At 47.1% G+C, this 15,419-nt stretch overlaps 1 protein-coding gene across 4 annotated transcripts in view; it reads right to left on the bottom strand.

Moving 5' to 3' along the window:
* Positions 1-15,419, bottom strand: part of GRAP2 (GRB2 related adaptor protein 2) — a 63,751-nt gene that overhangs the window by 19,007 nt on the left and 29,325 nt on the right. For 3 of the 4 annotated variants that reach the window (XM_029953315.1, XM_029953316.1, XM_029953313.1), the window contains exon 2: positions 909-1,000. In XM_029953315.1, coding sequence (XP_029809175.1) covers positions 909-986 — 78 coding nt within the window. In that variant the 5' untranslated portion in view covers positions 987-1,000. Of the gene's footprint in view, positions 1-908; positions 1,001-11,636; positions 11,963-15,419 lie in introns of those variants that run through there. The other variant, XM_029953314.1, reaches the window with a different exon arrangement.

Here is a 15,419-nt window from a genome sequence, read left to right on the forward strand (position 1 = left end):
GCACGAAATGTAGAAATCCAAGGCAGTTTCAGACACAACAAGTAGCCAGGAGCCACGACAGCTCAAGCGTGGGCGTTAGGCAAGTTCTAAGGCGACCCGGAGCCGCCGCGTGTGCATGGCCTCCGTTGGCCCACGTCTGTTTCAGTTGTGTTTCCCTGGCTGTCTCCAACCCGCACCCTTGGTTGAGTTTCGGCCACACTGAACCTCACGGTGCTCACTGAAGCCGCATGGGCTTCCTTATCTCTGAGCTTCGGGTAAAAGTCAACCACCTTCCCTGCAGTCCTGACCACCGGTGTTGCTGCAGTTTCCTGCCACCCCATCTCTCGAGTGGGATCGCTTGTTCCCTTGCCTGCGCTCCCTGAGCACTTAGACAAGAGCGTCTGTAAGAGCCCTTCGGATGGACTTCTTTCTCCCTCCAGACCACGAGCGTCCAGGACAAGGATGCTGCCTTATTGCCATCACCTGCCCTGGTAACTGGCACCGGGAGCCCAGAAGGAACCCTCTTGACTGAGGTGAATTTCTCTTTTTTGAAAGAAACCGTTCGCAGTTCTTAAGAAACAAAGGCATGGGGGCGGGGAGTCCCTGGGTGCTCAAGTGGCTTAAGCGTCTGACTCTTAATTTTGGCTCAGGTCGTGATCTCATGGTTTGGGAGTCTGACCCCGCACCAGGCTCTGCACTGTGCAGAGCCTGCTTGGGATTCTCAATCTCTCTCTCTCTCTCTCTCTTTGTCTGTGTCTCTCTCAGCTTCTCTCTCTGCCCCTGGTCCACTCGTTTTCTCTCTCTCAAAATAAATAAATAAACTTAAGAAAAAGAAAAAGGAACAAAGGCCTGGGTTGTTATATGAACTCAGTGACCAGACCAGAGTAACCCAAACTCCCCATGGCTCGCCCGGGCCCCATGTCACCCACCTTCAGAACGTCTCCAGTGTGAAAGCTCAGCTCATCCTCACCGGAGGCGGTGAAGTCGAACTTGGCAATGGCTTCCATGTTGTGACGGGCAGCTGGAAGAGAAGTAATGTGTTCATTGTGCCTTTCTGTCCAGGGAAGGGCAGCAGGGCAGCGGGCACCTAGCAGTCTTAGCAGACGGTAGGTGCCTGGCCGAAGGTCTCCAGGCCTGAGAGGGAGACCCAGGCGCGCAGAGAGGGCTTTTGTTTCCATGGACTCCGGCGGGAGGGAGCCTGTGGGACCTGCTTCTGGTGTTCCCTGAATCCCCAAACTCCAGGAGCAGGAAGTGAGGGCCCACAACGCCTTTCCCCTTTCATCCCCCTTTGCCGGTCCGGCCTGCCACCATTTCTGGGGGACATCTCTGTTTCTGGTTGATAAAGATGGAAGACTCCCTATCATCTCTAACTTGGGGCCTGAGGCACTGAAAAGACTGTTCTGTAAACATCGTCCTGAGGTTGTCCCTTGGTGGCTGTATTTAACCAGGCGGTGTTAATTAGACAGATGCCATTTTCTCTTTTACATCTGAATCGTTTAGGAGAATTAGGCAGCATTGGCCTGTGGGGGACTTAACAGCCTTCCGCATGGCCTGAAAGTGGAGAACACTCTGGCTTGAGTCAGGGGACTCGGTTAGTCAGATTCCTTACTGCTTTATTACAGTGCAAGCCAAGTACATTTTGAAAGATATTCTAATACCTCTGAATTGAGTTAAAATGCCCCCACCCCCAGTAACACGCAAGGCCTGTGTAAAATAAAAAAGTTAGCCTACATATGAAATAGAGTTGTTATTATTTTAGGAGACAAGAGGGTATGTAATAGAACGAACAGAGCCCTCGTTTTGTAGGTGAAGAGCTGTATGATCTTGTGTAATAACTAAACCTCTTGGAGTCTCAGTTTCCTTATCTAGTAAAATTCAAGGATGCAAGATTAAATTCAACAATAGAAGTAGGGCGTCTGGTTGGCTCAGGTGGTTAAGTGCCCGACTTCGGCTCATGTCATGATCTCACAGTCCATGGGTTTGAGCCCCACATCGGGCTCTGTGCTGACAGCTACCTCAGAGCCTAGAGCCTGCTTCAGATTCTTTATCTCCCTCTCTCTCTGCCCCTCCCCTGTTTGCACTATCTCTCTCAAAAGTAAATAACCATAAAAAAATTTTAAAAATATATAAATTAAACTATAGACACAAAATGTTACACAAGACAAAACTAAGTAGTCTTTCTGTCTTTAAGATAATGGTATTAGAATGAATTTATCCTCAGCAAAGGGAGTCCGGCCCAAAACAGCACAAAAACAGAAGAGTTTTCTTCTGATTCCTCCCATTTTTTAAAATAAACTTTCCTCTTTGAAATTCGATGCTTATTCTCCAAACCTGCAAGTCCTTTAATTCTGCGCTAAGACAGGTTGCTGTTGGGACAGTCTTGGAAGCTGTTGTTTGGCATTTATGTTTATGAGAATGTGCCAAAGTCTGAAACCCTTTACGTCAGTGAACTCACACCTAATGACTTTCAGTGACTAGTAAACCAGGACCACAATCACCCTCTCAGTGGGAATTTCCGCCCAAGTGACAAGATTTAGGTGACCAAGGAAGGTGGCTGCCCAGTGGGGAGGGTGCAGCGTGCAGAGATCAGGGGGTTAATGATACCGTGATGGCAGCAAGTGGCTCGTTTCTCTGACTTTCCACATTTGCTTGGTCTTCCTAAAGCAATTTGTAGAAATGACACTTGTCGATCCGAAAGACAGATGTTAAGCAAAAAAATATTTCAGGAGCCCAAGTGAAATGTCATAGTTAACTGTCTGGGCTTTATCACCAGCCAAAATTTATTTCCAAACAAAAAATATATATATAGTTTTTGTATCCTTTCTTCAGGATCTGTTCATCAAAGGCAAATTAAAATTGTGACCTAGGATGGCCTACTCAACAGGAAGGAGTACTCTGCCTTCCTTAGTGAGTGCTAAATGCTTTTGCTGATTTGCTTCACCCCGTGGCTTTAGCATGAAAAGCCTCCCCTAATTAAGGCCTTGCTTTGAGTTTGCAGGAAGACGTGGTGTCTGTGGGTCACCCTCATGGTATCGACAGCAGATACTGGTCACCTCAGGAGATCAAGTGTCAGGTGAATGGTCCTGAAATCCAAGATCCCATTTCTATGCAAATTTACCTTAATAAGCAGGATGGAGACAAGGGGAGGGCAAATGGTAAACATATCAGAAAGTCACATAAATTAAGGATGAAAAAATATCCAAGGCATGCTCTAGATATGACCTTGAGCTTGGAAAGATGTTTCCTATGTTGCATGTAGCTCGGATCCGGCCTGGGTGCTTGGACCAGGCTGGCCGTGCATAACTTCAGTGAGAGGCCGAAGCAGAAGCAGCATTGTTCCTGAGCTCCAGTTCTTTCTCTGCCTTCCCCCAGGAGACAGGTGTTACGGGGAAGCCAACGACCCAAGGGCCCATAGCAGAACTCCCTGGCTTATAATATTAATCCTGGCCCTGAAAACCCCATTGAACAAGGCCCACTCTTAATGAAATCACTTTGAAAAAATTTGTTTGTGTCCCATTTCCATTTGTGAAATGAAATCTGTTAGGATGCTGTTTGGTAGGAGGGAGATGTTCAGGGGTGAGTAGGGTATGTTCTATTTTCATTCAAATCACAGGGCTTTGCAGTTTCTCCCCTTGCATTTATGCCTCCCTGCTTCCCTAATAGCAGGGTCCCTCCACCCCCCAGGCCTTGGTCTTCTGTTTGATCATAAAAATGCCTGGAAATTTATATCCCTTGTGTCTATATCCGTTAGTTTTAATTTTGAAAACTTTTAAATTACCACCAGGGAAAAAGAAAAGTGAACTGCCATATTTTGCTCAGTGTTTATCCATTTGTTTTATGTGGGTATCTTCCACCAATGCATCTGCATCCATGGATGCCGGGTGCCTCAGGAGTTCAAGACTGCTACGGAGCCTTCTAGCTACCGTGTGCAGTTGCAGTGCTTCTGACCTCAGGGGGAGACGAAGAGAGAGACATCGCTTTATATAACCTCACAGACAGATTAAATGTGCTTTCCTTCCAGGGATCTGCTTTAGAGATGGCTGCAACGCTACCTGCTAGAGAATATGACCTTGAAGTAACAGTATCCGGGGGTAGTCAGGCCACCTCCAGCAGCCTCCGCACGGGCCCCGAGCCCGCTGATGATGCCGTTTGCCCGGGAGTCCTGCCTCAGAACCATGCAGGGCTCGTGCCCTTAACGCCGGCTCTGCTCCTCACCCTCCCTCTGCGCCTCTCTCACTTTGCCCCTTTATGGAGTGCATGCAATATCCATCAGCAGCCCCTGACACAGCCCGTGGCAGCACCACACAGGGCTTCCCCGTGCATGGTTCTCTCTGCCCCTGCATTTCCATTTAGGCTTCTTTTACCACCAAAACACCTGAAAAACATTCAGGCAGAGATACCGGGAACGTTTGTCTACTTCTAAAACAGAGTCACCACAGAGAATGCAAACAAAAGCCACAAGACCCGCCATGTGAAATCCAGATGAACTGAACGTGTTCAGAAACATGTAGTTGCTGTCAAGATGGTACCAGGCAAGAAACTTCTTGAAAGATTTCAGCTCCTCCTAAGTTGGCTATGAATAGCCAAGGCTTCCGTTTTATGCCTCTTTTTTTTTTAAATGTTTTATTTATTTTTGATACAGAGAGAGACAGAGCATGAGAGGGGGAGGGGCAGAGAGAGAAGGAGACACAGAACCAGAAGCAGGCTCCAGGCTCTGAGCTAGCTGTTAGCACAGAGCCTGACGCGGGGCTCGAACCCACGAATGTGAGATCTGACCTGAGCCGAAGTCGGAGGCCTAACTGACTGAGCCACCCAGGCGCCCCTATGCCTCTCTTAAAAAGAGCAATTGCATAACACCACGAAGCTGTCGGACGAGTCGGACTCAGGACCCGAAGAAAGAAGGAGCTGGGTCCTAAATCGCACTGGCAACCCCACTTCCTATGTTGTTGGGGAGGAACTCTAATTTAAATATGATATGACTTGCACTCGTAATTCAGTGAAGCTAATATGTTTTTTAAAAAGAGAGAACCATTACTCCTTATAAATGTTGTGATTTTTGTTAATTTATATCTTGTGTATGAAACGAAGTGACAGAATAGTGACAGGTTTACATTGAGGACTTTAACGACAGCTACCAAGCGGAGGGTGGCCAAAAACGTCAAAACCTGCTGGCGGGTAACTTCACATAGTGCAGAGACTTGGAACCCACTGACTTCCTTCTATTTGTCAGGCAAAGACCCTCTTGGAAACAACGAGAAGGTAAGGTGAGCGCTTACTCTCCCCACTGAATTGACAAGGTCAGCTCCATTACTTTTCAGCAGCAAGAAACCTTACAGTGCCAGGAAAAAAAAAAGATTCTAGCTAAGCCTCAATGTACACAATAGATATGTTCTCTAAAAGTTATTAGGAGTAGAGTATTTGTAAGTGGAATCATATTAGCATGCATTATAGAGGCTCATTCTATAAAGCAACCCCATGGTGAATCCTTTTACAAAATGAAAAGGAAAATTTGTTATGCAAATAACTGCCTTTTAACTTACCCTTTTTTTTTTAACGTTTATTTATTAGTGAGAGACAGAGCAAGAGCAGGGGAGGGGCAGAGAGAAGGGGAGACACCAAATCTGAAGCAGGCTCCAGGCTCTGAGCTGTCAGCACCGAGCCCAATGTGGGGCCTCAAACTCACAAACCGTGAGATGGTGACCTAAGTCAAAGTTGGACACTCAACTGACTAAGCCACCCAGGCGCCCCTAACTTATCTGTTTTAATTTTTTTAAATGTTTTTTATTTTTATTTTTGAGAGACAGAGAGAGCGCGAACAGGGGAGGATCAGAGAGAGAGGGAGGTCCAGGCTCTGAGCTAATTGTCAGTACAGAGCCTGATGTGGGACTCCAACCCACAAACCATGAGATTATAACCTGAGTCGAAGTCGGACGCTCAACCGGCTGAGCCACCCAGGCGCCCCTAACTTACCTGTTTTAAACTCTGGGTTTTCATGTGTTGAGGCTTGAAACAGGACACACCTGTAGAGCCTTCTGACCCCTCCCTTTGGGGGTTAAATATTAGTTTTGCCTCTTCTTAAGTCCCAGAACGCTTTATAAAAGCCTCTCCTATTGATATACAACTGTCCACCTTGGAGTATAGAGGAGGAGTCATCAAACCTTTTCCGGAAGGAAGAGAGAGTAAATATTTTGGGCCCTGCTGCATGTACAGTCCCTGCCACAACCACTCAGCCGCGCTGTTGTTGCCCGGAAGGCCGCCTAGGGAATGGGTGTAGCTGGGTTCCAATAAAACTTTACTTATGGACACTGAAACGTGAATTTTATAGACTTTTTACATGCCACATAGTGTTCTTCTTCTTCTAACTTTCCCCCAACCACTTAAGAACGTAAAAACCGGGGCTCCTGGGGGGCTCCGTCGGTTAAGCAGCCGACTTCGGCTCAGGTCATGATCTCACGGTTCATGAGTTCGGGCCCCGGGTCGGGCTCTGTGCTGCCAGCTCGGAGCCCGGAGCCTGCTTCAGATTCTGTGTTCCCTTCTCTCTCTGCCCCTCCCCCGCTCACGTTCTGTTTCTCAAAAAATAAATAAAGTTGCTGTTATTAATTATCCCAATCTCTGTTACATGGGACTTCAGCCTTAAAAAAAAAAAAAGAATGTAAAAACCATCTTAACGAGGGGCACCCGGGTGGCTCAGTCGGTTAAATGTACAACTTCGGCTCAGGTCATGATCTCACAGTTCTTGGGTTCTAGCCCCGTGTTGGGCTCTGTGCTGACAGCTCAGAGCTTAGAGCCTGCTTGGGAGTTTGTATCTCCCTCTCTCTCTGCCCCTCCCCTGCTTGTGCTCTATCTCTCTCTCTCAAAAATAAATAAACATTAAAAATGTTTTTTAAATAAAAAAAGAAACATCTTAGCTCATGGACAAAAACGTGATGGGTAGAATTTGGCCTACTGGCTATAGTTTATGGACCCCTGGGATAGATATTTATATTTATATCCTACCATCCCTAATAGTTTGCCAACTTCTGGAGGGGCGGAGTTGTAGCTTAGTGGACAGAGTGTGGACTTAGGAGTAGATGGGCCTGGATGGAAATCTGAGACGCCATTTTCCAAGCATCCTGTTTATCCATTAGCAAAGAGTAACCACACAGACTCCATAGGGCTGTTAATGCATATAAAGATGCCAGCACACAGTAGGCATTCAATAAATGATAGGAGTAGTTGCTGTTATGTATTCTTAGATGCCCTACAATATGGAACTGGTGCTTAGTAGGCACTTGGGAAATGCTGAGTGAATGAAAATGCAATAAACCATCTGTCATTAGAATGATGACTGTAATTGATTTCCTCGGGGAAGGGACAGCACACAGAGGACCCATTTACAAGGATCAATTAGTTTCCCACTCAAAGGTGCCGTGGCTTTTCGGCAAACTCAGCTGGAGATAATAAAGCACACTCCCACACTAGAGGTCTGATTTATTTAATCCAATAGAGGGCAATGGTGCACCCTAAACTGTGGATTCTATCCTGTAACTTTCTCTGCATCTTGAGTGCCCTCAGCCTTTATCTAGGCAAGTTTAGTGACTGTCCTCATTGTCTCCTGTGTGTGTGTTTTTTAATTTTTAAATTTTTATTTTTGAAAGACAGAGAGAGACAAAGTGTGAGCAGGGGAGGGTCAGAGAGAGAGGGAGATACAGAATCTGAAGACAGCCTCCAGGTTCTGAACTAGCTGTCAGCACAGAGCCCGATGCGGGGCTCGAACCCATGAACCATGAGATCATGACCTGAGCTGAAGTCGGATGCTTAACCAACTGAGCTGCCCAGGCGCCCCAACTCCTGTGTGTTTTAAGGGGTGTAAATTTTAACATTTCAACGAGTCTAAAGCCCACACACTACAGAATTACTTTGCTGGAAAGAACTGGAAGCCACCTGCTCTTACTTGTTCTCTGATGCCTAATCTCTTCATGGAAAGGTGGTCCTGTCCCTCTCATGACTAGACCCTCACTTCTGCTTTTGATTCTAGGTTAATGATTTGTGTTGAAACCCCTACGGTGTGTTTTCCTTTCATCTGAACCCTACAACTATGGTTGGAGACTTTTTCTTGGGCCTTAGACGTCGGAACAGGACACTTCAGAAAGGTCATAGATGACCGTTCTTGAAAATTTGCAGGCTTGGGGTGGACAACCGCCTATGATTCACCTGCTGGCTATTGCTTAAGTGTTCTTCTAGGGACCCAAATCAACCTATTCTGGAGAAGAAAGTGAGAGAAAGGAAAGGAAAAGGCTGAGCATGGTCACGAGATCAAGGGCAGGCCTTTCCTCATTTTGGGCTTTCAAACGAGAGTTTTGCTCTATTCTAAACCCACACAACCCCTAGTACGGAATACCTCTTCACCAGCTGACCGCGTTGAAAACGTTAGCCTTCTCCTCAAGGTCCAACAAGGCGTCAGTATGTCTTTCCTGAGCCTGCTCTTGAATTACCTCTAACTTATTTTCTGGACCCTTTAAAATAGAAACCCTCAAATCCTATTCTAGTCAGATTCTCCTTCTGGTTTCTCTGGAGATTTGGATCTGTGGCCATGTGTAGAGGCTAAGTGGGAGTTGGGGCAGCACCAAGCTTACAGATAGATAGCCATGTACTTGGGAATGGCCCCTGATGGCCGTCTGCTTTCAGAGATTTACAACCAACAGCTCCCATGTTTGTCTAGACCTGCCCAGTCAGAGATGCAGGACATTCCCTTTTAGGTTCCGGATCTCAGGGGAGAATAAACAGCCTTCTCCGGAGGACCTGGCCCGTTTCCACAGGTGCTCTCTCCATGGGGTATAAACATTTTGGATTTTATGGCAACCAAATAGCAGGGACAAGTGGAATCTACTCTACTAAACCATCTCTGACTAGTTGGCTGAGATTTTAGTACCCTCTAAGAGCCTCCATTTTAAATGATTTTGCACACACGAGACATTTCCTACAGAACAACCGTCCTCTGGCTGTTTCACTTCTGCTGGAAGCAGCCGCAGGGCTGTCTCTGGTGACAGGGGACTAATGGGCAGAGGGTCCTGGAGCGGGAGACGAGCCGTTCCCTCCTCCCAGTCGGGGGTGGCCGTCTGTCACCCCGTGGTGGGGCTGACTTTACCCACCCTGACCTTGGGACGCTCTCTCTACCAGTGCACCTCCAGTCCACCCTCTGCCAACCCCTTAGGGTCTCAGTCCACCCTTTGGCCTTGACTTGAGACGGCTCCCTATTTTCCACGGGAAATAGTTTCCAAGGGGAACCATCTCCTCAGCTCATTTTTAGGTTTGGAAGCCAAGTAGATATATTTCAAAGACACACAGACAAACTTGACCCAACTGGAAGGGCTCTTTAAATCCCTTATATCCTTATTTAATCAAATTGATGTTCTGTAGGTCCCTGTCTGTCACTGTGGATTAGGGAGATTTCACTGGTCTCAAGGATGTTTTCCTCTTTTTTTTTTTTTTAATTAGCTCCTCTTTTCTTGCTTAAGGTTTTTGGGTTTGGGTGGGGAGGGATGGCAAGGAGAAGGGAGGAGAAAGTGGAGACACATCAAGAGAGTGTCCCTGTGCATGTCCTCTCCCTTCCCCTGCCTTCTCGATTGAGTGACTCCGGAGAGAGGTGACGCCCAGGACAAAGGGTCATTTGCTCTTCCTTCTTCTGGTTATTTATCATCTTACTCTTCTGTAATCCGCACCAGTCTGACATATCAAACTTAACTTTTTTTTTTAAGATTTTATTTTTAAGCAACCTCTCCACCCAAAGTGAGGCTTGAACTCACAACCCCGAGATCAAGACTTGTACGCTCAGACCGAGACAGCCAGGCGCCCCTCTTTTTTTTTTTTTCCAAATTCAAAGCACTTCACATACAATTTCACTTGTCCTCAATCTTTTTGTAAGAAAAAACATCCTTTTCTTTAAGCATAATGTCTGTGTTCTATCAAACTCAAGACAATTCTATTCTTTTTTTCTTTTTTTTCCTAACTTGCCATCCTCTGTAAGGCAAGATTGTCAGCAACGGTGGAGATGGACAGACTTGGCTGTCAGAGACCTGGTCTCAGATCTCAGTTCGGTGGTTTCCTCGCAGCTGGGAAAACTCAGCCCCTGCCCCGGCCGCAGGCTCTGCAGCAAGAATCCAGATAACAAGGCTCATTCCCAGTGTTGCCGGGGACGGGTGTAGACCCCTGGCTCATCCTTGGGGTTCTGTGTCTCTTTCTCAGATCGTTTCGCATCTCACCTATCTGCTTTCCTTGCTTGTAAAGGGTTTCCAAACCGTTTCTAGAAACCCACCCCTTTCCAGCTTCTTAAATCTCTGGTTTTCTTCCCTTACCCCAGGCGGGTGCTAGCTCTCTCTGTTCACTCTGGAGCCCTGGCTCCAATACCAGATGCTACTACACAATGTCCTGCCATCAAGACAATCCCGTAAGTAAGAGAAAAGACAGCCTGAACCAAAGGGAAGTGGCGAAATGGAAGGCCGAGAAACAGAAAACTGATCCCAATTCTAAACTTCGCCGCGGGCCCGGAGCTCAGTGACGGCGCTGCTGTCTTACAGGACTGCAGGCCCGGAGCGCACCGACCACGCCTCCCCCGAGTCGCGAGCCCAGAACGAGCTAAGATTAGGTCTCCCATGGGTCTCCCATGGGTCTCCCATGGGCCAAGGGCCTCACCTGCACTTTGCAACATTAACAAGGTCATGATCATTATTACTAGTGCTACCACGACCACCACTCCCGTTTCACAGCTGGGAAACTGAGGGGGCGATTACTGCGCATGTCTGCTGGCTGGCGAGGCCCTGCTCTCTTTCCTTCACCGCGGTGCCCCTGCCCATACAAGCAAAAATGGGAAGTCCTGGACTAGTTTGGGGTGGTTACCAACTAGCTCAGGGCTGCCCCCCAGACCTTCCTGGGTGGCTGTCCTTCGGCCAAGAAATTGATGGGGCAATTCTCACACACCCACAAAATTCAAGCCCATTATTCCCTGATCAAAGAGGCAAAGTCTGCAGTAAACCCGGCTGACCTCAGACCAAGCAATCATGTGCGCTAAGGCCACCGCAGAAATGGAAGCAATCTCAGTTAATAAACTTGCAAGTGGCTGTTCTCTTTACCGTTCCCTTTTGTTCTTTCCTCTCTCTCTCTCTCTTTCAAGGTCATGGGTTTCTAACCTCTCCCACCATCAACAATCCCTCACAATACAGTCTGCTTTTATTTCTGAGCCCTTTTTCTTTCTCCTCTAAATATCAGTGACTTACCATGAATCTAGTAGAACAACTGCACCTAAAATCTTTTGTTTTTACATCTCCTACACTTTTCTTATTGGAATGACACCGAAAACACCACTCTGCCGCCCGGAGACTGAGATACCACTTGCTGTTCCCTTGTTTCATCCTGATTGTTCCCTAAAGCAATAACAATTGTCTGCGGAAAGTCTTGCTGGCAAAATCCAAACAAGAATGAAGCATGAAAGATGCCTGCCCTTCACCCCCCCCCCCTAAATCAGCAACTATTCAATAAGCCCGCAAGGCAGGCAGGAAGGGGTGGTGGATGGGAGTGGAGGGGAGGAAAGAGACAGACAGACATTGTACAAATCCCTAAGCTGCTTCTTCTTCCACTTCCTAATTTCTATTCACATCATGATTTCTTTTCAAATATATCACCAGGATTTTATGGTGCCTTCATGTTCTCTTTTCCTTCTCTTCCCGTCTGTTCACTTCATGTCTGTGTTTATTGATTTGGGCTCTGAACGCTCCGTTCGTTTATCATATATTTGAAAGTCTCCGTCTTCCGGCCCTGTTGTCACCAGGACTGCAATATCGCTCCCAAACGCTGCCAGTGCGCGCTCAGGGCCCTCTCTTCCTTCCCCTGCTGTCTGCACTTGGTGCTGCCTTAATTCTTATTTGGGCAAAGCACAAAAGCAGAGAGTCGATGACTGTGTGGTCACAAATGCTTTAATCTTCTTGTCACTTTTGCCAAGCCCTTGTTTATTATTTTTAATCTCACTGGTCTCAAAGCAAAAGTGGACAGTAACCCGTGTGAGAGTCTACTTTGCCTCGTTTGGTAAGCCTGTCCCTCAAAAGTTGGAGGTAATTACATCTCTACATGTCCGGTGGTCCCATAAGGATACTAAAAACCTGCCAGGGGAAGGGATACCATTGGGCATTATTTCCATCAGATGAATAGTTATAATGTTCTTATCTTTTTTGGAAATGTAGGTCATAATTTGAGTTCGCTTGAACTGAGGAACGCCTGTCTTTGCTTTGCCTCCGGTAGTCTCTTTCTTTTTAACTGCTAGTTTTGATCCCCTAAGCCTCCGAGTCTAAAGGTGGACGTGACCCGGTCTTTCCGTAATTTACTGAGATGGCGCAGAAAGGGCATAGGGAAGGTTGAACTGGAAGCAGCTTGGTGCATGCGTTATATCGAAGCAAATGTCTCACTATAATTTTCAGTTTGAATCCTGCCCTAAGGAGAAAAAAAAAAAAGGAATGTATAAAGATGATGCTCACACATCCCAAATTCTTGTGACTGTCCTGGGTCCTCCACCACCCTCCACGGGGCCGGGCTCAGACTCCTTGCTCTTCTGATCATTTCCTTGACATGATGGTTTATCAATGTTCTTCTCAAAATGTATTACGTAGCCCTGAGCCCAGTATTCAAGGAATGGTCTCAGCCGGGCTAAGTGGAAGGGCACCGTTTAATCACGTCACCTGCACGACAGAACTTTAACCACGCGTGACCCTACTGGCCATCAGGATTCCACAGCAAAGCAGTAGGACAAAAGTACCAGTATTCCCCAGCATGAAGAGGGGTTACACCGGGGCCCTTTACTTGTGCTTCTGCGAGAGGCTTTTGGGAGCCAAAATGTGAGGTTCAAACGTTCATCTTTTCGATTTGATCTTGCTTGGGTCCTCGCCATCAGCCAGGTCTTCAGTCCATCGTCAATGTCTGGGCACAGATTTGTATTCCGCCCCCTCTGGTTTCTCTCCTGACTCTTTCCTCACAAGCAAGCTTAGTAATGCCTTGTTGATCTCTACTCCGTAATAAATGGGACACGGGCTTCGGAGTCAGGCACAGGTGGGAGAGCCCTCGCTGCTTCCTTCTCCGGCGGCGTGACCGCCAGCAACCCGGTTATGTCTGAGCTCAGTTTCTTACTGAATGACTCCCTCCAGGTCGACGTGATCAACGCTCTCTGAGCATCGACTCCGAGCCACCAGACTAAGTAGTTATTCTACGTGGTTTTCTTCACTCTGTTCTCTAGGAGCTCATGAAAAATGCAACCCAATGCTTTTCTGAGATCAAACTGGGACACGTCCGTGGCCCTTTCCTTACGTGGCACTCTAATAACCTCATGGGAAAGAACACAAACCAGAACAGGGTCAGCTCCTCTTTCAGGCTCATAGGGAAATCCGACATGGAAGAATTTCATCTTTTCACTTACTTTCTCTCTTTTGTGCTTTCTATTCCCCATTCCTTGTCCACTTTCCTAGTCTGTTGAGTTTCCTTTTATGTCATTTTTAAAAAATGTGTATTTATTTATTTTGAGAAAGAGCGAGCACACAAGTGGGGGTGAGGGGCAGAGGGAGAGAGAGAAAGAGAGAGAGAGAGAGAGAGAGAGAGAGAGAGAGAGAGAGAGAGAGAGAATCTCAAGCGGGCTCCATGCTCACCTCAGAGCCCAATGCAAGGCTCCATCCCACAACCATAAGGGCATGACCTGAGCTGAAATCAAGAGTTGGACTCTTAACCGACAGAGCCACCAGGTGCCCCCTTTTAATATCTTTTAAATGGTCTGTGGTCACCTTAGCTACCCATTCACCCTCTCTCCATCCTGCTTGCTTGATAGAACAAGGACTCCTGTGTGTTGAAGGTTTCTGACACACACTTTGTGAGTCATTTTCCCATTCAGAGTTTGTTGATGCCATGTTGTCACACTATCTCCCAGATCCACTCAAGACTCTCCTATTGCCATTTTAGGCCTTCAGCAACCTCTCCCCCATCCCATTGGGACCTAAGTCTAAAAGGACTTCAGAATACCACACGCTCATTCAAACATGCCTTAGGAAATGGCTTCTCATTATTTTCTAAGCACTCCTCTGCATCCTCACCTCTGCACTGGTCTTCCTTCTGCCACCCGACTCAGGCTGCTATGTATAGTTGTGCAGGTTGTTTACTGCACAAGGGCCTATGGCTCAGCCTGCAGTAGGGGCTATAATCCAACCAGTGCTCTTATATCAAACTTTGAGTCTTGATGTGGGGCTGCATCTGCCCAAAGTTAGGGGCACACTTTTCTAACTTAAACAAAGACATCAGATCTAACTTCAACTGTTCCTTCTAAACCTTACTTGGGGTCTGCCCTTGTCATACCCTGTGCTCTTATGCCCTCATGTTCTTCTGGGGGACTCCGTGTCTTTGTCCTTTGCTTGGTGCTGCTGCCCCATTCAGTGAGATGGGCAAGCACCTGGCCTTTTGGAGTTTGGCTATTAGAGTTCAAGTCCTGGCTGTACCACCAGCGAGCTGGGTGGTCCTGAGCAAGTTACTTAATCTCTCTGGGCCTCTGTTTTCTCATCTTTGAAATGGGAATAATAATAATAATACCTGCCTTATAGTGTTCTAGTGGATATATCTGAATATTTGAAACATCCATCCGAAGCATTTAGTACGGTGCCTGGCACATAGGAGGCCCTTTAGGCTTGCCAGTGCACTGCTTTGTGCATGGTCCACAGTGGCCAGCAATGACCGAGACGTGCTGTGGCTCCCGGGAAGGAGGAGTGAGGAAGTGCAGCCTCACTAAGTAGGGCTGCTAGATGAGGTACAGAATGCCCGCTTCCATCTGAGTTTCAGACAAATATTCTAGCACGAGTCTATCCCAGATGTCTACCTTCTCCACAGAAATCTCACAGTGGCACATGGCGCGTTGTTAAGGTTAATGACATGCAATCATCTGACCTTTCCGCCCTGTCCTATATGTCTCCCTGCCGCCCCTCGTGTCACACAATGCTCGCCCTGTAAGATCTCTGACACAAAAACCGGGGAGCCGGCCAGTCTGTGGCAGGAGACCCGCCATCTTGGAACGGAGCCCTTAGGTGCCCCATGAACGCTATGGTTTGCACGGAGAAGTATATATTCTCTCATTTGTATATGCGGGGAGCCACAAGTGTCAGGCCTCCCACTTTCTCTGCCTTTCTTGTGTGATTTGCCACTTTCAAGGTTGTGTGGGTCCCAAAGCACGCTTTTCCTATTATGCGTTCTGGAATACTACGTGTTTTGATAAGTGGGTTTTATAGATTGGAATTTCTGTTTCTGGAAGTGAATTTTCTTGTAATCCATACTTGTGTTAAAGCAGGCACGCTCTGAGCCTTCTTATGTATTCAGATACTTCTCTTGTGATTATTCTGGCATTTCACACCGTTATTCTCAAATTCACTATCTGTTCTCTCATATCTATA

The sequence above is a fragment of the Suricata suricatta genome, chromosome 10 (genome assembly GCF_006229205.1).
Source record: "Suricata suricatta isolate VVHF042 chromosome 10, meerkat_22Aug2017_6uvM2_HiC, whole genome shotgun sequence".
NCBI classification, from domain to species: domain Eukaryota; kingdom Metazoa; phylum Chordata; class Mammalia; order Carnivora; family Herpestidae; genus Suricata; species Suricata suricatta.